Here is a 24,605-nt window from a genome sequence, read left to right on the forward strand (position 1 = left end):
GAATGGACAGTGTCTTGAAAGGAGGATATAAGATGAACATCAACAAAAACAAAACTAGGATAATGGAATGTAGTCAAATTAAATCAGGTGATGCTGAGGGAATTAGATTAGGAAACGAGACACTTAAAGTAGTAAAGGAGTTTTGCTATTTGGGGAGCAAAATAACTGATGATGGTCGAAGTAGAGAGGATATAAAATGTAGACTGGCAATGGCAAGGAAATCATTTCTGAAGAAGAGAAATTTGTTAACATCGAGTATAGATTTAAGTGTCAGGAAGTCGTTTCTGAAAGTATTTGTATGGAGTGTAGCCATGTATGGAAGTGAAACATGGACGATAACCAGTTTGGACAAGAAGAGAATAGAAGCTTTCGAAATGTGGTGCTACAGAAGAATGCTGAAGATAAGGTGGGTAGATCACCTAACTAATGAGGAGGTATTGAATAGGATTGGGGAGAAGAGAAGTTTGTGGCACAACTTGACTAGAAGAAGGGATCGGCTTGTAGGACATGTTTTGAGGCATCAAGGGATCACAAATTTAGCATTGGAGGGCAGCGTGGAGGGTAAAAATCATAGGGGGAGACCAAGAGATGAATACACTAAGCAAATTCAGAAGGATGTAGGTTGCAGTAGGTACTGGGAGATGAAGAAGCTTGCACAGGATAGAGTAGCATGGAGAGCTGCATCAAACCAGTCTCAGGACTGAAGACCACAACAACAACAACTCACCTGCCGACAGGTGGTGTTGATATACATCTGAGCTCAGATGGATAGTGTGTCTGCCATGTAAGCAGCAGATCCCGGGTCCGAGTCCTGGTCGGGGCACACATTTTCAGCTCTCCCCATTGATGTATATCAACAACACCTGTCAGCAGCTAAGGGTTTCGATTTAATCATCACTTCATTGTAGAGAAACTGCACAGTCATCAATGGTATCTGTTCTTTCGGGAACATACCATCTCATGCCATCTTCATACATTTCAATAAAGATTTAAAAATAAAATTTAAAGCACCTGCCAGGTTTCAAACCCAGACGTGCATGCGATTGCACCATGCAACCAGTCTATGTAATACTACTTTGACGATACAGAGAGTCAAGCAAAATTACAATTCCCTGCCTCAATCAATTCTCGCAAGCAAGGGCCAACTTGAGTGTGTGTGTCTAGGTGTTCGTGTTTTATTAGGAAATTAATGTGTGTTCAATGTTTTATTAGGCATTTAATGTGTCAGAGTACTTTGGCATGACAATCTCAGTAGCTGTCTCAGATTGTTTGCTGATGATGCTGTCATTTACCGTCTTGTAAAGTCATCAAATGACCAAAACGAATTGTAAAATGATTTATGTAAGATATCTGCATGGTGCGAAAAGTGGCAATTAACTCTGAATAAAGAAAATTGTGAAGTTATTCACATGAGTACTAAAAGAAATCTGCTAAATTTCGATTATGCAGTAAGTCACACAAATTTGAATGCAGTAAATTCAACTAAACACTTGGGGATTACAATTACCAATACCCTAAATTGGAATGATCACATAGGTAATGTTGTGGGTAGAGCAAACCAAAGACTGCGATTCATTGGCAGAACACTTAGAAGGTGCAACAGGTCTACTAAAGAGACTGCTTACACCACACTTGTCCGCCCTATTCTGGGGTATTGCTGTGCGGTGTGGGATCTGCAACAGATGGACTGACGGATGACATCGAAAAAGTACAAAGAAGGGCAGCTCGTTTTGTATTATTGCAAAGTAGGGGAGAAAGTGCCACAGACATGATATGCGAATTGGAGTGGCAATCATTAAAACAAAGGCGTTTTTCATTGGACGGGATCTTCTCGTGAAATTTCAATCACCAGTTTTCTCCTCCGATTGCAAAAACATTTTGTTGGCACCCATCTATATAGGGAGAAATGAACATCGCGATAAAATAAAGTCAAATCTGGGCTTGCACAGAAAAATTTAAGTGCTCGTTTTTCTCGCGCACCGTTCGAGAGCGGAACGGTAGTGAGACAGCTTGAAGGTGGTTCACTGAACCCTCTGACAGGCACTTTATTGTGTATAGCAGAGTAATCATGTAGATGTAGAGGCTGAGACCGTACAATGTATACTTTGCGATGCCATGTAAAGAGTGTAGATACAACTTAGTACATCTAACAGGTGACGTGACTGTAACCGTGTCAGTTAAAATTAAGAAATTGCCGGGTCCGAACCCGCGACCCAGAAGACTCCAGATTACTAGTCAAAGATACTACCACTGAGCCATATACATCTCCATAATAGGAACAGTCATTCTTCTGTATTTTCGATTGTCATTCTACGTACTTATCAGCTGCTGAAAGTTCTGGTCCACATAAGAAAAAATGTATCTAATTCAAAGATGATATAGTTGAATGTATACAAGCTCACACTCATACATTTGAAGAAATTGGCTGGCGATCTTTGTAGCAGATGATATAAAAGATGAAATTCACCATAAAGATTAATCCCTTTGTAATCTTAATACATGTTGCTCCTTTTGCCGTAAGTTTGTAAGTAAAGTTAATTTTGTCGCCTTATTTTCAAGTTACAACATACTGCAGATTAAGGGCACCAGTTTTTTTTTAAAGAAACTGTCTGGCTACAGAGATCTCCTAGCTGGGGTCAGTTGCTCACATGCACGACACCAGACAATGCAGCCCCATGCTGCTACTTGTATCAGGAATGTTGTGCATCCAGCTGTCACACAGCAACCTTATTTTAATGAGAGAGCTTTGTAAGAACTGTGCATGTTTTTTTTACAAGCATTAGCTCTTGTGTGACCAGAGTTTCTAGTGAAAATTAACTGCTGAGTCACCTGTTTTCAGTGGTGTAATTTATTTCTGTTTCAACTGCTTGAAAATTCTTATTACATTAGGGAAAAATGAGAACTTTGTAGAACAGATTTTAGTGTTCGTTTATTCTTCTCCTTTATAATTTAGTGTACATCCTAATTTTAGTAATACAACTGTCAAGTAATTTTCTCTGTTGATGAGGTCCATTTGTTCTTCCTCAGTTACTCTGGACTGCTTTGTATTTTTGGGATGTTATACATGTTGTTACACAATAAGATCAGATATGGACCGTGCTTCTTGTGTGCAGACACAAGGAGAATTGGCTGCTGTCTATTAGCAGCTGGAAGCTGTGTTGGCCAGTCGAAAAGCTTCACACAACTGTTCAAAGCTGTAGTAACACCTGGGCACCAACTATCAGACCTGTGACACCTTCGAAGGCATTGGTGTCCAGTTGCTGTGTCTTCTGATACACCAAATCTGAACAACCTCTCTCCGCTCTACGAGTTGGTGGTGGGTTCGCATATCTCTGGGTGGAAGATGAAGGTGGGAACTGACAGCATGGCAGGCTCCCTTAACCCATAGGAATAGGTATGAGGTGCCACCCAGTTCTGATAACACATCTGAGCCAGCAGGGGATGCCTCTCCTGGTGGGCCAGTGGCCAATTTTCCTGCACAATCAGGACAACTGCAGAGGATGGGTTTGGCTGTCATTGGGATTTCTAATATAGGCAGGTGATGGAGCCAGTGAGGGAAATAGCAGACAGGTTGTAAAAGAATGCCTTTGTACAGTCTTTATGTTAGCTGGGTGGTCTCATAAAAGATGTAGACAAGGTTGACAGCAGCTATCAAGGATGCTATGTTCAACCAACTGCCATTTGGGTTCTGAACTATACTCAGTTCCTTTCAGCAGATGGCTGATTTCGTGAAGGCAGTTAGCTTTGCACACTTGGGTGCAGGCTAAGCTCACTATTTATACCATCATACCCAATACAGATTGGGTTCCTCTGTTTGCAACACAGTGGAAGATCTAAAAAACATAGACTCAAACGATTCTGTGACGATATCTGATATCAGTATATCAACCTGTGTACTCGGGTGGAGTAGCTTGGGTCCAGATCAGTTCTGTTGGGGTCATATTGTAATGGTACAGTAGCAAATGTAAAAATGCAGCATTTGTTTGATGTGCTCAACGCTGTGAAAATGACTGTTTTTCATGTTTCTACGATACTTATCTACCTCTGTGCCATAAAACAACGGACATAGTCCAAATAAAGAGGATTTAGACTTTCATTTTTGCCTTAAAAATTAAATTGCTATGTTTTCTTAATTTAAACAACTTTTATGAACAGTCTTTCATAAAATATTGATAATTATGAATTTATATTTGAAATGGGAACAAGAATTTTGTGTCCAATATGTAATTAGAAACAAGAAGTCGTGCATTATTCATAAAAATGATTATGAGTTTTATAATTACGAGATGTAGGTATTTCAAATTGGGAGATTGGGAAGGGGGGGGGGGGGGGAATACCGCACTACAAACTATGTTGTTTTGTCACTCAACAGCATTGTATACAAGACTGGAAAAACTTCAAAGCCGATTATCTTCGTAAATTTATGAAAAACATTAAGAACAGCCTATTTCTTGGCACTTTTTAACAGTGTTCCACATGCGTGTTTCACTAAGAAACAGCAAGCAGCCTCAGCCATTTTTATACTGCACATTAACAGTATGACAATCTAGAGCACAACGCTGCAGAGGCTGTGACTGTACACGATTTTTGAAATGAAAACTACGTAGCCAAAGCGTTATTAAGAAAAACGTTGATGACCGTAATTACATTTGAAATCTTAAAAGTTTCATTTAACATAACTTAGTAATAAGATATCTACTACTTCCAAGAGCGTAACACCACCAGTGTACATGTGCTACAGCTTCTGACCAATCATCGCGTTTGTGTTTGTTTCCATCAAGTTTATTCTTATGATGAATGGATTATAGCTTAGTGGAATCTGTGTGGTGTGTACATTTTTGTGGAATCTGTGTGGCGTGTACATTTTTTTATTTATTTATCATTTCTTTTTTTCCAAGGAGTCTGCCCTTGGGATCAATGATGAACTGCAGAAATCCAAAATACACAAATCACATTATTCTCAGAGAATGCTCATCCCTGCAGATCAGAAATACATCTCTTGTAGCTTCTGCCACTGTAGTTCGTTGAGCATGGTAATAACATTCTTGCACGGAGCAAACAATCCCGTGACTAAACAAGCTACTCTTTGTTGGATCTTGCCTGTCTTCTACTAAACCAATACACTTCTTTCATAGATGAATTAATTTCCTTTGGATTCTTCCTATGAATCTCAGTATGGTATCCAATTTTCTTACTATTTGTTTCATGTGGTCATGCCAGTTAAGATCACTCAAAATGTTGCTACCTCTTTATACACCACTACATCACCTGCAAACAGCCTTACGGAACTTCTGAAGTTGTCCACTATGTCATTTATTTATATTAAAAACTGCAAATGTCCTATACCACACTTCCTTGAGGTGCTCCCGAAATTACCATTATGTCTATTGATTTCATTACATTAAGAGTGACGTGTTGAGTTCTTTCAGCAAGGAAGACTTGAACCCAGTTACAAATCTTCTCTCATATTCAGTAAGCTCCTTTTCTTCTCCCCACTAAACGACAGTGCAGGACTGTGTCAAATGTCTTTCTGAAGACGACAGAGCGTCCACACAAGTGCCGTGGATCTCATGGAGGAACAGAGCAAGCAGAGGGCTGCAGGTTCTCTGTTTGCGAAATTTATATTGATTTTTACAGAGATTTTCATTCTCCAAAAATGTTGTAGTACATGGGAATAAAATAAGATCCACAATTCTGTGATAGACTGATATCACACTATAATTATGAGTGTCTGTCCTTCAATCCTTCTTGAAAACACGAATTACCTGCACATTTTACAAGTTGTTAGGTACCCTTCATTACTACAGCATCCTACGATGAACTGCTGCTAGAAGGGGAGCATGATTTTCGCATAATCTCTGTTTAATCTCACAAGCACCTTATCTGTCCCAGATGCCTTTCCACTATTACAATTGCTCTTCTATTTTGTGAGGGCTTATCTCAATCTCTGCCATTTCGGCATATTTACAATTATTGAATGGATGGACTGTATTATGATTTAGCACATAGAAACAGTTTTGGAACACTACATTCAGTATTTAGGCTCTCTGTCATCTCCCGTTTTGCAGTCAGTATGGTAATAACATTCTTACAAGGAGCAAACAATCCCGTGACTAAACAAGCTACTCTTTGTTGGATCTTGCCTGTCTTCTACTAAACCAATACACTTCTTTCATAGATGAATTAATTTCCTTCGGATTCTTCCTATGAAGTATGGTATCTGATTTTCTTACTATTTGTTTTATGTGGTCATGCCAGTTAAGATCGCTCAAAATGTTGCTACCTCTTTATAGACCACTACATCATTGGAGGGCAGCGTGGAGGGTAAAAATCTTAGAGGGAGACCAAGAGATGAATACACTAAGCAGATTCAGAAGGATGTAGGTTGCAGTAGGTACTGGGAGATGAAGAAGCTTGCACAGGATAGAGTAGCATGGAGAGCTGCATCAAACCAGTCTCAGGACTGAAGACCACAACAACAACAACATGGTCAGTGACTGACAAAGATGATTCTAATCATTCACAGATTTTATGCAAGACCAAAACCTCTCAAAGCTTTTAATCAGATTGGTTGGCAAAATTTTACTTTCACATTCATTGAAAATTTCTCTTTTTGTTCTCCTTGCCCCCATTTTCACTTCTCTCAGCTTTCCTTTGTCATCTAGGTTTCGGTTTCTCTTAAATCTGTGATGAAGCTCTCTTTGTATAAGTAGCAGTTTTCTAACAAGGCTATTAAACCAAAGTGGACAATTCCCATCCCTTAAAGCCTTGCTTGGAACATCATTGTGCAGGTTGCTGACGATGCTTTTGAATTTTATCCATTTTTGCTCCATCTTCATTGTCAGCACTGGATATTTGACGTCGCGTACTCATATACTTAGCAAATTGTATCCAATCCCTCTGCTAAGTAAAAAAAAATTCCTTTTTTAAGAATCCTTACAAAACCTGCTGTCACTGATTCAGTCCAAGCTTTATGATCACAGATTCCCTCTCTACGTTAACCGATTCAAAAAGTTCAGGTCTGTTGTTAGGAAATCTAAGGCATTATCCTCACAAACAGAAAATATGAAAAGTCATGTTATATGCCAACTTTGCTGCAACTTCATGAAACCAGCAAAGAGCAGAGATGACCACCCAATTACAGAGTACTGCTGAGAATAGCATATTCAACTACAAATGTTGCTTTGCAACCTCTGGCAAATGTACCACTCCTCCAAACAGCATCTCAATATCTGCTAGTTCCCATTCCACATCCACTTCCACCCTGTCCCTGTGGATTTGATTCTTCCTCCGACTCTTTCCAGTCTATCTTGAGCTATACCACTCACACACTGCTCTTATCGGTGCTCTCCCTCTTCCAATATTCTACCTTGCCCAACATTCCCAAAAAATATTAGAATAATACTCCACTTTACTGTGTGTCATATGCAGCTTCCCCACTCTGCAGCTTGGGAAGCTCAATGGTGCCACAGTCACAGCCTATGTCCTTATTCCCATTCCCTCCCCCATCCATTACACCCTCACCTCACTTCCTTATGCTCCCCCTTAACTTTCTTTTCTCTCAGACATTCCTCCCAATAACACCTTACCTCAATTACGCTGTGTAATCCAGATAATGTAGTCGTATGTGCCAATATATATTTCATCTATTCTCTTACTTTCACGGCAGGACACAGTCAAAGCTTAGTGACAATTTCAATCTTGTTCATGAATCCGTTGAAGTCTCACTTATATGGTGAGTGGTTATCTTTAAATTATTACTTCCATTAATTGTGTAACGTCAAGAAGTTTCCAGTATGATGTAAAATTATTACCAACAGATTTCAAGGTATAACAAACAGGCTAAAGAACTGAATCATGCTCTTTCTGCCAGAATATTTCATTGTTAGCATTTCTGTGCCTCTACTGTGAACACCTACATATATGTTGCTAAACAATACATTAACTCCACCACTGCCTTACATGCAAAGAGACAAGTTATTTCTTAATTTCAATGTACAGTTCTGAAACCAATATATGTACCACAAATTGGAAGTACTATATTAAATCACAGTTTACTCACTTTATCATTTCCAGGCGGTACAGCAAGCTCTGATCCATTGGGTGCCTGAATGGCAAGCATTGTGTCGTCAAAACAACTGCAGATGTCAGCATGAGTTACATACGACAGACGACAATTTTCCACATCATCTGTGATGTTCCTAATACTCTGCTGCACCCACTGAAACAATTTAAATGTTTTATTCTAAAAGTTTGTCAACATTCAGTAAATGTTGTCATAAATAATACTCTTTACGATATTGTACCTCCTGATTTCCACGTTTCAAAAGTAATACTTATATTGGAATTCTGCCTTATATAAGGAACTATAGCATCATCCATTACATAAAATTTAGATACGGATTATTACAATGGTGGTGTTGGGAAGCCCTCAAATTTGTGTAATGTGGATTACGCGAAATTAAGACAACTATCCTGGGAATGGGGGCAGGAACATGGAAGGAGGATTGGTTGGTCAGTTTAAAAGAGGGAGGACGGGACCAAACCGCTTGGTCATCGTCCCAAGTTCCAAATAAAACAATGCCACAGGGGGAGAATAAAACAAATGAAACATACAACACAAAACAGAAAGAAGGGAAAAACCACAAGAATGAAGAAAAGGTAAGAAACGCTAATATGAACAAAAGAGAACAAGTAAACAACAGAGACACGCAAGAAACAGTTAAAAGAGAGTAAAACAAGAAAGCAGATTACAGTGGCTGGCCAACCACGAGAATAAAATGACACAGAGGGACAAAGGACATGTGCAAAAACTTAGATCAAATGATAAAACCCACCCTCACGAATAAAACATGGAACTAAAGTTGCTGTTGTGGCACTGTTGCCCAATACCAAAGTTAAAAGTCCACCACAGAGCGGATAAAAGTGGGCAGTCCAGCAAGAGATGAACGACCGTCATTTGTGAGCCACAGCAACACCGAGATGGGTCCTCGAAACGGAGGAGGTACCCACGCGTTAGCCATTTTGTATGGCCAACGCGGAACCGGCAAAGAACAACTGATTCCCTGCGAGAGGCCCACATGGAAGACTTTCACACATTCGTAGTCTCCTTAATGACATACAGTTTGCTGTGCGTACTGTTATGCCATTCCCTCTCCCAAAGCCAAAACCCCTGCGGGTTAACACAGAACGCAGCTCTAGTTCAGAGAATCCCATCTCCATAAGCGTTTCCTACATAGCCTGTTAGGCCAGCCTGTCGGCAATTTCGTTACCTGGGATTCCGACATGACCTGGATTCCAGACAAACACCACCGAACGACTGGACCATTCCAGGCCCTAGATGGACTACTGGATGGTCGCTACCAAAGGAGGCTGAGGGTAGCATTGGTTGATAGCTTGTAGGCTACTCAAGGAGTCAGTACACAGAAGAAATGACTCCCCAGGGCATGAACAGATGTGCTCAAGAGCACGAGATATAGCCACAAGCTCTGCAGTGAATACGCTGCAGCCACTGGGCAATGAATGCTGTTCAATATGTCCTACATGGAGATACGTGGAGCTGACATGACCATCAACCACCGAGCCGTCGCTGTAAACCACTTAATGGTCCTGGAACATGGCAAGAATTGACAGGAAGTGGCAGAGGAGAGCCGCAGGTTTAACTGAGTCCTTAGGGCCAAGTGATAGGTCCAGGCAAAGCCGCAGCCTGGTTGTACACCATGGAGGTGTATGTGAATGGATATCAAGTATAGGTGGTGAAGCAAGTTCTCCAGTTCAGAAAGAAGGGATTGGACACAAACTGCAATTGTAAGCCCTTAACTGGGCCGCTGATGAGGGAAATGAACCGATACGGGTGGGAAAAGTAGACAGTATTTTGGATGTGCAGGAGAACTACGAACGTGTGCAACACAACTGGCAAGCAGTTGTGCATGTCTAACCTTCAATGGAGGGACCCCAGTCTCTACCAGGACACTGGTCACCGGACTCGTCCTAAAAGCTCCTGTCACTAGTCTCGCCACAGTGATTCGCTGGGTCGAGTAAACCCAACGCTGAGGATGCCGCCGAACTGTAAACCACTCTCCCATAGTCAAGGCGAGATTGAACAAGGGCTCTGTAGAGCTACAGCAGTGTAAAGCGATCTGCACCCCAACTGGTGTTGCTCAGGCAACGGAGGGCATTGTGGTGCTGCCAGCAGTTCCGCTTAAGCTGATGAAGGTGAGGGAGCCACGACAATCGGGTGTAAAAAACCAGCACTAAGAATCAATATGCCTCCACTACAGTGAGTGGATCGTCATTAAGGCAAAGTTCTGGTTCTGGATGAACGGTATGACGCCGACAGAAGTGCATTACACATGACTTTGCGGCCGAAAACTGGATACCGTGGGCTAGAGCCCATGACTGCGCCTTGTGGATGGTTCCATGTGCGCGCCACTCAGCAACACCAGTACTGGAGCAGCAGTCCAAAATGCAGAAGTCATCCACATACAGTGAAGGTGAGACCGATGGTCCTACAGCTGCTGCTAGACTGTTAATGGTGACTATAAATAGAGATACACTCAATACAGAGCCCTGCGGGACCCTATTCTCCTGGATATGGCGGGAACTATGGGAGGCACCAACTTGGACACGGAAAGCACGAAGAGACGAGAAATTTTGGATAAAAATCGGGAGCGGGTCACGGAGACCCCACTCGTGTAATGTGGAAAGGATATGCTTTCGCCAGGTCGAGTCATATGCTTTTCCTAAATCAAAAAAGATAGCAACCAGGTGTTGGCATCTGGAAAAGGCTGATCGGATGGCAGACTCGAGGGACCCAAGATTATCAGTGATAGAGTGACCCTGGTGGAAATTGCCCTGCCATGGAGCCAGTAGATCACGTGACTCCAGGACCCAACCTAACAGCCGACACACCATACGGTCTAGCAACTTACAAAAAACGTTGGTGAGGCTGATAGGCCGTTAGCTATCCAGATCAAGTGGGTTTTGCTAGGTTAGGGCTCTGGTACGATGGTGCTCTCCCGCCATTGTGATGTAAAGACACCATCACACCAGATCCGGCTGCAGATGATAAGGAGATGTCACTTGCAGTCAGACGAGAGATGTTTAAGCATCTGACTGTGGATCTGATCTGGCCCAGGCACTGTGTCGGGGCAATGTGCAAGGGCACTAAGGAACTCCCATTCTGTAAATGGGGTATTACGGGGTTCACTGTGGCGTGCAGTGAACGAGAGGACTTTCCGCCCATCCGCCGTTTGAGAATGCGAAAGGCTGGGGGGTAATAATCCAATGCAGATGCTTGAGCACAGTGCTCAGCGAAATGCTCGGCAATTGTGTTTGCGTCGGTAGATAAGAAACCATCGATGGTAACGCCAGGGACACCTGTTGGGGTCTGGTACCCAAAAACACATCTGATCTTCATCCAGACTTAAGGTGATGTATGGCACCCAATAGTCAAGACATACCTCTCCCAACACTCCTGTTTCCGTCTTTTGGTAAGCTGGTGAATGCGGGCATGGAGCCGTTTAAAGGCTATTAAGTGCTTTAGGGAAGGGTGCTACTTATGTGGCTGTGGAGCGCGCCAACACTCTATAATTGCCTCAGCGACTTCTGGCAACTACCAAGGTACACACTTTCACCGAGGGCACCCCAAAGATCAAGGGATCGCATTTTCTGCTGCAGAAACAATAGTTGTAATTACCTGCTGACCACCGATGGCACCATGTGGGGGAGATTCAACGGTGACAGCAGATGTGAAGGCTTCCCAGTCTGCCTTGTTAAAAGCCCATTTGGGTAGGCATCCATGGGCATGACGTCGCAGGAGTAACAGGAAGATGAGGAAATGGTCACTACCACACAGGTAGTCATGTGCTCTCCAGTGGATCGATGGGAGAAGCCCTGAGCTGCAAAGTGATAAATCAATGGGCGAGTAACTTCCACTAGCCACACTGAAATGTGGCAGAGGTCGAACAGAGACAGTAAAGTTTCGACACCTCTGATTCGGCCAGTAAGCATGGTGCCACCCCACAAGGGGTTTCGGGTGTTAAAATCTCCCAAAAGTAGGAAAGATTTAGGGAGTTGATCAACCAGTGCAGCCAATGCAAGTCAGGGGTACAGCACCATCTGGAGGAAGATATACATTGCAGACAGTTATTTCCTGTGTTGTCCGTATCCTGACGGCCACAGCTTCAAGAGGGGTTTGAAGGAGCACAGGCTCACTACACACCAAGTTCAGGAAGTAGATGCTAACTCCACCTTACACTATTATATTCACTATGGTTCTTGTAATATCCCGTGTAGCCACAAAGGGCAGGGGTCCACATTGCTGGGAACCAGGTTTTGTTGAGGGCAACGCAGAGGCAGGTCACTGTAGTAGCTCAGCCAGGTGGTGGAAAAAACCGCTGTAATTCCACTCGAGGATAATGTGATCGTGAGGCTGGGAAAGCACGAAACATTCAATGAGGCAGTTTACGCCTCAGGGTCACCTGCCGCCACCAACTTTTTTTCCTGAGCAGTCTATATCCATTGTGTCTGACGATCCGCTGATATCTAGGTCCTCAGCAGATGCCAGAATCTCCCCCCCATCCTCAGACGCAGACCTTGTAGGTAGCAGTGGTGTGGGTGCCATCGCAATTCCCTTGGTCTTGGGGGTCATCTTTTTGGGTTCCTCTTGCTGCTCCTTGGGTTTCTCTGGCTGGGAGGGCTTCACTAATTCAGTCACCGGGACTGAGGATGATCATGAAGCCCTACGACCAGCTGCTTTTGGGCTTTTCAGCCACCCACTAGCAGAAACCTGGGAAGGGACCCCTTCCTAGTGAGAGGAGCTGAAGAAGACATACACTTCTCCAACTGAGAAGTGGGGACTGGTCTCCCCGTTGGTTGGGGGGGCAGTGCTACCTAGGTAGGTGGTGCGGGAGCAACAGGGAGGGAAGTGCCCCCCACTGGAAGCAGGACAGTATTGCTGGATTGAAGAATGTCCTGAAGAGGCAACTATCACCTATGCACTTTATGAATTCTGTACTTCTAGTGCCTTAACAACTCTCATATAAAAACCCATTTAGTGAGTGCATTGGAGCTAATGTACGACTTGGGTGTTACTGCAAGTGGTCCTATCTTCAGTGGGATGGGATATAACAGTGACAACTAGAACTTTCTGCACAGAGGGGATATGCACAGGACAGGCCTGCACCTCATTTATCTGATGCATGTGGATGTAGGGGTGGCAAAAGACTGGATTTAGTTACTTCATAGATTGGGCAAGTTGCATGTTGTTGTGATGATAATTGGTTTGTGGGGTGCTCAGCTGTGCGGTCATCAGCACCCATACAAAGTCCCACTTTTTACACAGTCCATTTTCTTTTCACAATCCAATCCAGTCACGCTCACAAATGACGATGATGAAATGATGAGGACAACACAAACATCCAGTCCCCGGGCAGAGAAAATCCCCAACTTGGCCGGGAATCAAACCTGAGACTCCATCATCCAGAGGCAGCAAAGCTAGCCCCTAGACCACAAGCTGCGGACACAAGCTGCATGTGTCATATCTGTGCACTATGAATGAAAGTGCAAGTCTGAAAGCCAAAATACACTGCTGAACTTTTTATTGGCACTTCTACCTAATGTTCATCACCTCTTTTACATGGATTCTCCAGACAGCATGTTTCTTATCAGCAGTGAAGCAAAGGAAAACAGTTGTCTAGAATAGTTACTAAAACAGATACAATAATAACAATAATAGTAGTGGTACATCAACACATTAGCCTGGATTCTATAACATGTCCTTTGCGTTTGACAGGAACCTGTATATGACAGCTGACTGCACCATGAAAATATTAACAAGATATTTACTCATAAGTAAAAAGAAAGAACTTAATAGGAACAAGACAGACCATAACATGAATAGTAAACACCTACGAAACCCATACTTGCATTAAATGGATAACATGGAGTCATATGTGGATGGGCATTATTATAGATCAGCACATCTCTTATTGTGCCTGGTGGTCTATCAGTAAAGTGCATGCCTGCAAACTGAAAGGTTGTGGGGTTGAATCCCAGTGCACCACAGATTTTTCAGTCTGCCTTTTAACCCAATATTCAACTCTCAATGGTATGGAGGTTCAAGAGAAATGACAGGTGGTCCAGATTCCACCTTAAACTGTAGGTTCCCTTTCCCCAATTTGATAACTGGAGTAGGTTAGGTACATCTAATCCCCCAAAGAGGCAATAACTGGAAAACTGGCACCAAGCCACTGACACAAAAGAAATATATATATAGTACAACATTTGCACAGAGTACCTCGTGCTTCTTGTCCTGAGCAGCCTAGCACAATTTCCACAAAAAAAGTCAGAATTGAACTTTGAACAAGAAGTCAATGAGCAGAATATCCTTCAAGCCATTAACACCATTAATATCTAGTGCACAGACACAGTGCTTGAATTTAGTCTTACATAGAAACCAACAGTAAGGCCGATGACTATTCTGCTTGGTTTGTGAAATAAAATGTGTACCCTGTTTCATCGCCTACGACTGTCCTATCACGAACCAAGCACTGCCATTACGGAACTACTGCAGAAATGTCAGTGCAAGCACCATATATTTGGATGTGTGTTTATGTGTCAGATTCTCGGCATCCATCTGGCATATAACTTCTGGAAAAGATTCTCCATGTAATTCCATACAACAGGAGTAAATATATATCACAATGTCTGCTGTGTCCCACAATTTTAAAGCAATGATTCTCTATAATATGAAGTATCTGCTCATTCATGAGCGACAGTTGCCCACTGGGTTTTGCATTATCTAAATTTTGACAAGCTTCAGAAAGCTGCCTAGTTGCTGATGAAAAAGTCCAAATAGTACTATAATGTTACTTAAAATCCGTCTTGATTGCAAATTTTTTTTTATTATTCATATGACCGGTTTCGGTTCATTCAGAACCATCTTCAGATCTGTAAAAATAATTATACTAATTTACTATTTCACGAAAGCAAATCTTTTTCATCCTATCTTATCAACATCAAATGTACCAGAACGTACCTGATATTTAAGTTACAGGAGTAACCAGTCCAATTCAGCAACTTTCACATGCTACGTCACATAAAATTGGTTGGCAGAGTGCACGTCATTTATATTAATTATAACACTATTACCGACAGGTGGCGTCTGGTACATTTGTTACATTCCATTTGCACATACTGTATTCAGTAGATCTTTTTTATATTAAAAATATTTAATTAAAATATGTAGATGTCAAAGCTAAAATCTGTACTTGTCAGGATTAAAAAACAGTAAAATTATCATTTTTATACGATCTAACAGGCATAGGGCAATTTATATATCTATGGTGCTGGTGTGAACTTGTTTTCTTCTACGGTCTGCTTCCGTGGTTCCCGCCACTTTGGTGTTGTGCCGCGGTCCGCTCAGTCGTCTGCTGTCCATCGCCGCGGGCAAGAGGGCCGCACAGGAGGGCCCCGTCAACGACGCCAGGCGTTGCACGCGTCTTCCGGCTTCTCCGCCGCGCACCATCTCTCATCCCTCGGCCTGGATCTCCATACGCAACAGTTGTTATCTTAGTAGGTCGTCATAAATGCTAAAATAGGCGTTATGATTGAATTCGCTTTGTTCGTTGAGGATTAAATCCGGATCTTTATTTTTGTGGGTGTATATTTCGATCTCTTCTAAAGTGTTAAGGAACCGTCCCTTGTGAGCTCTATGCAGGATGTCTAAAAGTTGTTTTCAATATTCGTGACTGAGTGCTTTGTTGCAGCCATATGCGCCCCAAAAGCTGTTTTGTTTTGAGAGTAGGTGTGCTCCCTGAATCTGGTTTCAAAGTTCCTACCAGTCTGCCCTATATATTGCTTACAGCAGTCATTACATTTGATTTTATATACACCTGAATCCTGAAATTTATTCCTACTATTACACATTCTATGCCGGAGCTTCAATTTTAGCTTTGACATCTACATATTTTAATTAAATATTTTTAATATAAAAAAGATCTACTGAACACAGTATGTGCAAATGGAATGTAACAAATGTACCAGACGCCACCTGTCGGTAATAGTGTTATAATTAATATAAATGACGTGCACTCTGCCAACCAATTTTATGTGACGTAGCATGTGAAAGTTGCTGAATTGGACGGGTTACTCCTGTAACTTAAATATCAGGTACGTTCTGGTACATTTGATGTTGATAAGATAGGATGAAAAAGATTTGCTTTCGTGAAATAGTAAATTAGTATAATTATTTTCACAGATCTGAAGATGGTTCTGAATGAACCGAAACCGGTCATATGAATAATAAAAAAAATTTGCAATCAAGACGGATTTTAAGTAACATTATAAAATCACTGATTGCGGTTGTCCCATAAGACATTATGTCTGTTTTTGCAAATAGTACTATGCTGTGTGTCCAAGAATAATATCACAGTCATTACTTTGCAATTGGCAGGAGGATGAATTAGTGTCACTATAATGGTGATACAATGACTGAAAGCTCTAATTGTGCAATTGTATATAAACAGTTTCTTACACAGAGGAATTTTTTTTGGGTGGTGCGGAAAACTGTTCCTGAGTAACTTAAACAGAGTGGTCAGGTTGTCTCTACTCAATTCCATAGTCTCTTATATGTTGGGTAAAATCAACAAACCTTGGAAAAGAGCACCACAGGAAAGATGAAATTCAGATGCATGACATTAAAAATGTTCTCACTTGCAGTAACTTATTTTCATACTGGTTTTAATCTATTTTACATACTGCAAAGAGTAATTTAAATCCATACACTCACGGAAAAAAATCTTTCACACACAATGTGGCCAATGATGATTCAACAGCACGGTCATCAGCCCCCTTATGAAGGGTTCAGCATGCCATTCACTTGGGGCAGAAGGGGGGCTAAGGAGCCTGTCCCCACAGGTGGAGGTGTGCTTACAAAACATGAAAGTCCACTCGGCAATTATAAAAAACTACCGTCATAATGCACAAAACTTTTATCCTAAAAACCAATTAATAAAAATTCCAAACTGCCAGGGCAATTCACCCATCCAGAGCACCAACACTTTAGGGATCAGGTGCAGCAGTTCACAATATTTCAAAATCCGTGTTACACTGGTGTCGGCATCAGCTAGGATCGTGGGCAGATCTCCAACAAAACTGTGGGTTACCCTAATGCCTATTTAGTCACATAGAAATGAAAGTGGCACACCACAAACCTCACAGAGTGGTAAATCATACTGCCAGAGGAGGCAACCAAGCGTTACTGGGCAATGTTCAATGCACAGTCTGGTGAGCAGCGCTTCCTTCCATTGGTGTGGCTGGCACAAAGTCCACCATACCTGTGTGGTCAATTTGAGTGACCGCAGTTTGTTCGCCACTTCCAACCATTTTGTTTCCCAATGATGCATGCTGCTTCAGCTGTGGCATATCCCAGTATACCGACATGTCCAGGCACCTAGCAAAAGAGCACCTCCTTGCATCAGGGTTGGATCTGCTGTAAGGTGTCATGGAGGATATGAATGAACTAGTCCACTGTTTACATTTGGTAGCTCAGCTGTATTGCAATGAGTCTGAGCAGACAAGAAATTTCACACTGTGAAGCCTCTGAACCTACTCCAGTGCTATCATTATGGCATGTAACTCCACATCATACTTTGCAAAGTGCTCGAGAAGGCATACATGGAAAACCCGTTCAGCAAAAATATTTGCTGCTGCTGTTGCTGCTGATGGCAGGTTGTTGTTGCTGTTGTTGGTTTAAATGGCTTAAACTAGTTGGTTATCAAGCCCTAAATTTAAACAAAAATGATGTAAAAAGATATGAAACAAGAAAAGAACTGCCAGCTCCAAATGTCAGAAATGTATGTGATACTAACTTTAGCCAGATAGTTAAAAGTGAGATAAAATCCAGGCAGCTAAAACCTGTAGGTGGTCACCAAAGTATACACCATGAGGCATGACCACAGTAGAACTAAAATGGAGCAAGAAACTAAAAAGGAATGAGAAAATGCAGACTGAATGGACTAGAGAGCTAGTCACCTGAAACAGTTAGATATGTAAAATGCATACATAAAAATTTTTAAATGCACAACAGCAGGGAGAAAGTAGCCTGAGGCCACTCAGGGCACCCCCTCCCCCCAGCAAGAGGAAGCTGTGGAGGTGCATTAAATTTTGTTATAAAATTCTCTTTCACTCAGGAAATGTAGGTCTTTGGTAGCTGCTAGCCCACTGTCTGCGAGTATCTGAGGTAGACAGTGAGCCATGGCACAGTTGACTTTGTCTCAATATCTGTAGTGATCTTTCTTTGATATCTCGAGCTAGTTTTGGAGCTCTGACTACTAGGACTCTGGCACAGTTAGTTAAAAGGTAAAGCAGAGTGGCGCTACAAGAGATAGTGAGACCAGTTTCCTGGAGGGATACAGAGAGTGTAAGGGTTTGGAGTTCACCTGGCATGACTAGAGTGAATGCTCTTCCTTCCTGAGAATAGAGGAGGAGCCACTGACTAGCAGTACGCCAGAGAGCTGTGTGTTGTATCTTGTGCTGTATATGTTGTTGTTGGGCTCTGCCAACTGTGATGAAATTCATAGTATCTCCATATAACGCACTTGGTGTGTGTTACCTCAGCCTAGTTCGAAGGGTGGATCACAGTTCCCAGTAAATTTAATTACTGTTTGTTCCCTATTAAAGGCTTGTGGAACAAGTTACTGCCCATATGGGGTGTAACATGGCCAGCTTTGGATGGGCCTCTAAGGGTGCTGACATCTACGGGAACAGAATCACAGCACTGATGGTGAAGAACACACCGAGAGTTTGGTTACTGTTAAGCACTTATCCTGTTCTAAATATATATGTTGCAGTAAACCTATGCGAGAATTGCCATCCTGGTTACCAGACATAGATACCTTTGAATTAAGTGATTCTTCCTGCGTTTGCATAGTAACACAACAGAAGGTGTTTGCATAGCAACAACAGAAAGACCATTCATTAATTTTAAAGATGGCAGTGCATAAAGTGATTTAGGAGCTATTTAAAAATACTTAAATTTGCTAGTTGTTATTGTTGTTCAAGTCTAAACTGACCCAATTTCTTATAGGTAGTAAGCTGTGGTGTCAGCTGTGTTATTGGTGACACATTATTTGTTACTGCTGTAGCTATTTGGCGGAACTGTTGATTAAAGCAGTGATAACACACAAGGTACTTCTGGTGATCAGCTTGATCATTATACTTAATACTTTATAAATATTCTTGGTGACAAATTCTTTGTCTGAAATTACACAAAGTAAGCATCAGTTAATTATGTCCAAGCCCTGGTGGCTTTAAGTATTGAAAGAGTATATTCTCATTTAGGTTTCCATAAGGTTTAACAGCTTTTATGTTGCAGTAGCTATTGCTATGTACTGGAAGTTGTTCTATTAAATTTATGTAAGGACCAGCTGGCAGTCATAGCAGTATGTGTAAGTGATGTGAGCAGGGTGGGGGGATCAATCCTAACATTAATGCTGTCATGTACGTGACCATTTTGGATACAAGGTGCCTTACTTCCACTTACTGTCAAAGTGGCTGGCCTGGTTTTGAGATTTTATTGCTAATCTTTCAAGTGATTTTATTCTTTTAAATTTTGAAATGTCTTGGCGTATTTTTATTTATTGATTGTAAAGTGTTACTTAAAGAATTTTATAGTTACGAAAGCTTTTAATGTTTCGATTCATTCCAAGGTTTTGCTTAAACTTAAAGAGGTTAATTAAACTGTAATGGTTTTATGGCAAAAGTGAATGAACACACTGCCTAAATTACAAGAGATTTCAGGAAATTGCAATATTGAAATTCATGGTCTATGGTGTTTAGCACCACAAACTGCTTGTATCCTGTATTGTTCTCAGCTTGTTGAGGGTCACGATAGCCCGCCATTCCATATCTCAAGGTTTTCAAAATTTGATGTTGCAGTTGCAATATTAAGTCTGTGCCTGGTACCCCAGTTCAAGTTTGTCTCCTGTTGTTGGTTCTTTAGCTAATTTGTCAGAGAGTTTATTTTCCAGAATACCTACGTGGCTCGGTGTCCGGGTGAACATTACTGTTGTTTCAGAGCTGTGGAGATGAACTAATAGGTCTTTGATTTTAGCAACCAAATGGTTAGCACCAAGATATGCCTTGTAAGCAGCCCATGGAGTCACTAAAAACCAGGTAGTTCTCTGTGGTGAAAGTTTTAATATACTGCAGAGCCTGCGATGAGGTCACTAACTCTGCAGTAAACTGCATGCACCTGGCAGAGAACATTTCTCGTGCCCATCAGGATGCAAAAGCGAAACAAACCTTGTTATTGATTTTTGATCCATCTACGTAGATGTGTCTAATTTGGATAGTGGTGGAAAACTTAACTAAGCCATCATCAGAATGGAGGGATCAACATTCTTCCTGAAACTTCCTGGCAGATTAAAACTGTGTGCCCGACCGAGACTCGAACTCGGAACCTTTGCCTTTCGCGGGCAAGTGCTCTACCATCTGCATGGTTCGCAGGAGAGCTTCTGTAAAGTTTGGAAGGTAGGAGACGAGGTACTGGCAGAAGTAAAGCTGTGAGTACCGGGCGTGAGACGTGCTTCGGTAGCTCAGTTGGTAGAGCACTTGCCCGCGAAAGGCAAAGGTCCCGAGTTTGAGTCTCGGTCGGGCACACAGTTTTAATCTGCCAGGAAGTTTCATATCAGCGCACACTCCGCTGCAGAGTGAAAATCTCATTCTGGAAACATCCCCCAGGCTGTGGCTAAGCCATGTCTCCGCAATATCCTTTCTTTCAGGAGTGCTAGTTCTGCATGGTTCGCAGGAGAGCTTCTGTAAAGTTTGGAAGGTAGGAGACGAGGTACTGGCAGAAGTAAAGCTGTGAGTACCGGGCGTGAGTCGTGCTTCGGTAGCTCAGATGTTAGAGCACTTGCCCGCGAAAGGCAAAGTTCCCGAGTTCGAGTCTCGGTCGGGCACACAGTTTTAATCTGCCAGGAAGTTTCATATCAGCGCACACTCCGCTGCAGAGTGAAAATCTCATTCTGGAAACATCCCCCAGGCTGTGGCTAAGCCATGTCTCCGCAATATCCTTTCTTTCAGGAGTGCTAGTTCTGCATGGTTCGCAGGAGAGCTTCTGTAAAGTTTGGAAGGTAGGAGACGAGGTACTGGCAGAAGTAAAGCTGTGAGTACCGGGCGTGAGTCGTGCTTCGGTAGCTCAGTTGGTAGAGCACTTGCCCGCGAAAGGCAAAGGTCCCGAGTTCGAGTCTCGGTCGGGCACACAGTTTTAATCTGCCAGGAAGTTTCATATCAGCGCACACTCCGCTGCAGAGTGAAAATCTCATTCTGGAAACATTCTTCCTAGTCGTGAAAGAGATCCATCCAAATCATAAGACTGGGTAAATACTTTACGTGGTGCATAATCTGTCCACTGTGATTTTCTGGACATAACATTACAGAGGATTTATTTTTGTACCCATGCAGCACATTCAGTATGGCCCCATGGCCTCAGGTCAATCTGCAGCTCAAGCATCTCACTCTTCATCCAGAGATACATCCATGGTGACCTCAGTGACAGTGATCTCTTTCCTAATCACTCTCTCTTTCTCAACCAATGGAACATGTACCACACTGGACACTTCAAAAAGCCACTGGTACGCTTTCACCTCCAAAGCAACTTTTGAAACCAGTCAAGATAAGGATATCTAGGGAGGTTCTGAGTGGGAACTATATGAACACAGACAAGAGGTAGCAGCTGGAGGTCCTTGCATAGAGTCAATTGTATACCAGCTGTGCATAGGTTGCCAAGAGTTAGTTGCTGGCGGGACATGAGCTTCCTCCAGGAAGCTGTCTACAGAGCCACTGTGGTGGACCAGATCTAACAAGCTCAACACTGATGGTTCTGCCAAACCCACGGGCAACACATCCTTAGTCCAATCAGAATAAAATCAAAGCAGAGGTATCAGTGACTTTAAAATGAGTTTCTTGCAAGCAGATGCAGAAAGGCCTCTCCCGTGCCAGGAGCTGCATTTCTTCCAAATGCGATTGGCGTCCCAATTGTTGCCCTTGTCCTCCTCCCTCAGCGACAGTGATTTACCCGAGAGATCAGAGGGAATGTAAGACAGTGCCCTACTTTCCAGTTTCTCCATGTGGACATCTATATCCTCAACAGCAAAATAACAATCAAAAAGGGGGAGCACTCACTGATCTGACAATTTAGTAGCCACTTTCTTCTATTTCAAGGTACTTTTTCCTTACTTATAGGAGCTTTATTTTTTTTTAAATTAATTATATATAATATATTACAATATATTCTTTACAGACGAATGGAAAAACTAGTAGAAGCCAACCTCAGGGAAGATCAGTTTGGATTCCGTAGAAACACTGGAACACGTGAGGCAATACTGACCTTACGACTTATCTTAGAAGAAAGACTAAGGAAAGGCAAACCTACGTTTCTAGCATTTGTAGACTTAGAGAAAGCTTTTGACAATGTTGACTGGAATACTCTCTTTCAAATTCTAAAGGTGGCAGGGGTAAAATACAGGGAGTGAAAGGCTATTTACAATTTGTACAGAAACCAGATGGCAGTCATAAGAGTCGAGGGGTATGAAAGGGAAGCAGTGGTTGGGAAGGGAGTGAGACAGGGTTGTAGCCTCTCCCCGATGTTGTTCAATCTGTATATTGAGCAAGCAGTAAAGGAAACAACAGAAAAATTCGGAGTAGGTATTAAAATCCATGGAGAAGAAATAAAAACTTTGAGGTTTGCTGATGACATTGTAATTCTGTCAGAGACAGCAAAGGACTTGGAAGAGCAGTTGAATGGAATGGACAGTGTCTTGAAAGGAGGATATAAGATGAACATCAACAAAAGCAAAACGAAGATAATGGAATGTAGTCGAATTAAGTCGGGTAATGCTGTGGGAATTAGATTAGGAAATGAGACACTTAAAGCAGTAAAGGAGTTTTGCTATTTGGGGAGCAAAATAACTGATGATGATCGAAGTAGAGAGGATATAAAATGTAGTCTGGCAATGGCAAGGAAAGCTTTTCTGAAGAAGAAAAATTTGTTAACATCGAGTATAGATTTAAGTGTCAGGAAGTCATTTCTGAAAGCATTTGTATGGAGTGTGGCCATGTATGGAAGTGAAACATGGACGATAAATAGTTTGGACAAGAAGAGAATAGAAGTATTCGAAATGTGGTGCTACAGAAGAATGCTGAAGATTAGATGGGTAGATCACATAACTAATGAGGAAGTATTGAATAGGATTGGGGAGAAGAGAAGTTTACGGCAAAACTTGACCAGAAGACAGGATCGGTTGGTAGGACATGTTCTGAGGCATCAAGGGATCACCAATTTAGTATTGGAGGGCAGCGTGGAGGGTAAAAATCGTAGAGGGAGACCAAGAGATGAATACACTAAGCAGATTCAGAAGGATGTAGATTGCAGTAGGTACTGGGAGATGAAGAAGCTTGCACAGGATAGAGTAGCATGGAGAGCTGCATCAAACCAGTCTCAGGACTGAAGACCACAACAACAACATAGGAGCTGTTGGCTGTATAGGTAGAGGAGATGGCTTAGTAGGCCTCTGATCATGTGCAGTGGTATGTGACAACTTCCAAGACCATTGCTGACAGACTTCTGAAAGGGTTTGGGGTCAAGTCTGGTGTTTCTTCCATAGGTAGTGCATGTACTTGTACTGTGGAACCTCAAATAATGAGCGTAATTCGTTCCAGAAGCTTGCTGATAATGAGAAACACTCGTTAAGTGAAACAATTTACCCCGTATCAATTAATGTAAAATACGATAATATATTCCGGGCAGAAAAAGTACTATAAGTTTTATCTAATTCATGCCATTTATTAAAATAAAGTATAGATAAGAGTATTGTGTACTTTATTACTCACAATACATAACTAATTCTTTTTTACTAGGAAGCTATCTATAGTTATTTGTTTCTGCTGATGCTTCAACACTTGGCAAAATGCAACAGAGCACTGTCGTCAAGTAAATTTTTGATGTGCATAGCCACTGCTTTATTGGGATGATTTTAACTGTATGATGCAACCGATTCCCAGGTTTTCACCGTTTCACTTACTGTGCCAGAAGATTGCTGCTTTTCTGTACTGCTTCTCCTCTTCTGAAGAACTCCTCTGAGGAACTTCCTGCTGCAAAACACACTGCAACTCCGCAAGCTCTTCAGTGGTCATTTACTGGCCGTTATCTTCCACAAGCTCATCAACTTCATTGTTACCCACTTCTAGTCCCATGCATTTGTCCAAAGACCAAATCTCGTTGACTATAGGCTCCACAGGAACTGACTCAAATGCCTCAGAATTACATTTGACAACGCACTCTGGCCAAAGCTTCTTACAAGCAGAAGTGAGAGTTCTCTTGGTGAACCCTTCTCATGCCCTTTTTGATCATCTTGATGCAGGCAATAATGGTGAAGTGACATTTCCAGAGTGAATTGGTAGCTTCAGTCACCTCAAAGCAAAGCTTCAGTCAACTCAGTTTAGAGTTTCTTAAAGTTAGAAATAATCTGCTGGTCTACAGGCTGGAGAAGCGGAGTGGTGTTGGGAGGCAGAAATCCGATCTTGATGAATTGATGTTCTTT

At 42.1% G+C, this 24,605-nt stretch overlaps 1 protein-coding gene across 1 annotated transcript in view; it reads right to left on the minus strand.

Annotated features, from left to right (window-relative positions):
- LOC124546674 (transcription factor E2F5-like) overlaps positions 1–24,605 on the minus strand; it is a 73,917-nt gene that overhangs the window by 33,539 nt on the left and 15,773 nt on the right. Inside the window, exon 4 of the mRNA XM_047125055.1 lies at positions 8,063–8,221. Coding sequence (XP_046981011.1) covers positions 8,063–8,221 — 159 coding nt within the window. The remainder of the gene's footprint in view (positions 1–8,062; positions 8,222–24,605) is intronic.

This window comes from Schistocerca americana, chromosome 1, assembly GCF_021461395.2.
Source record: "Schistocerca americana isolate TAMUIC-IGC-003095 chromosome 1, iqSchAmer2.1, whole genome shotgun sequence".
NCBI classification, from domain to species: Eukaryota; Metazoa; Arthropoda; class Insecta; order Orthoptera; family Acrididae; genus Schistocerca; species Schistocerca americana.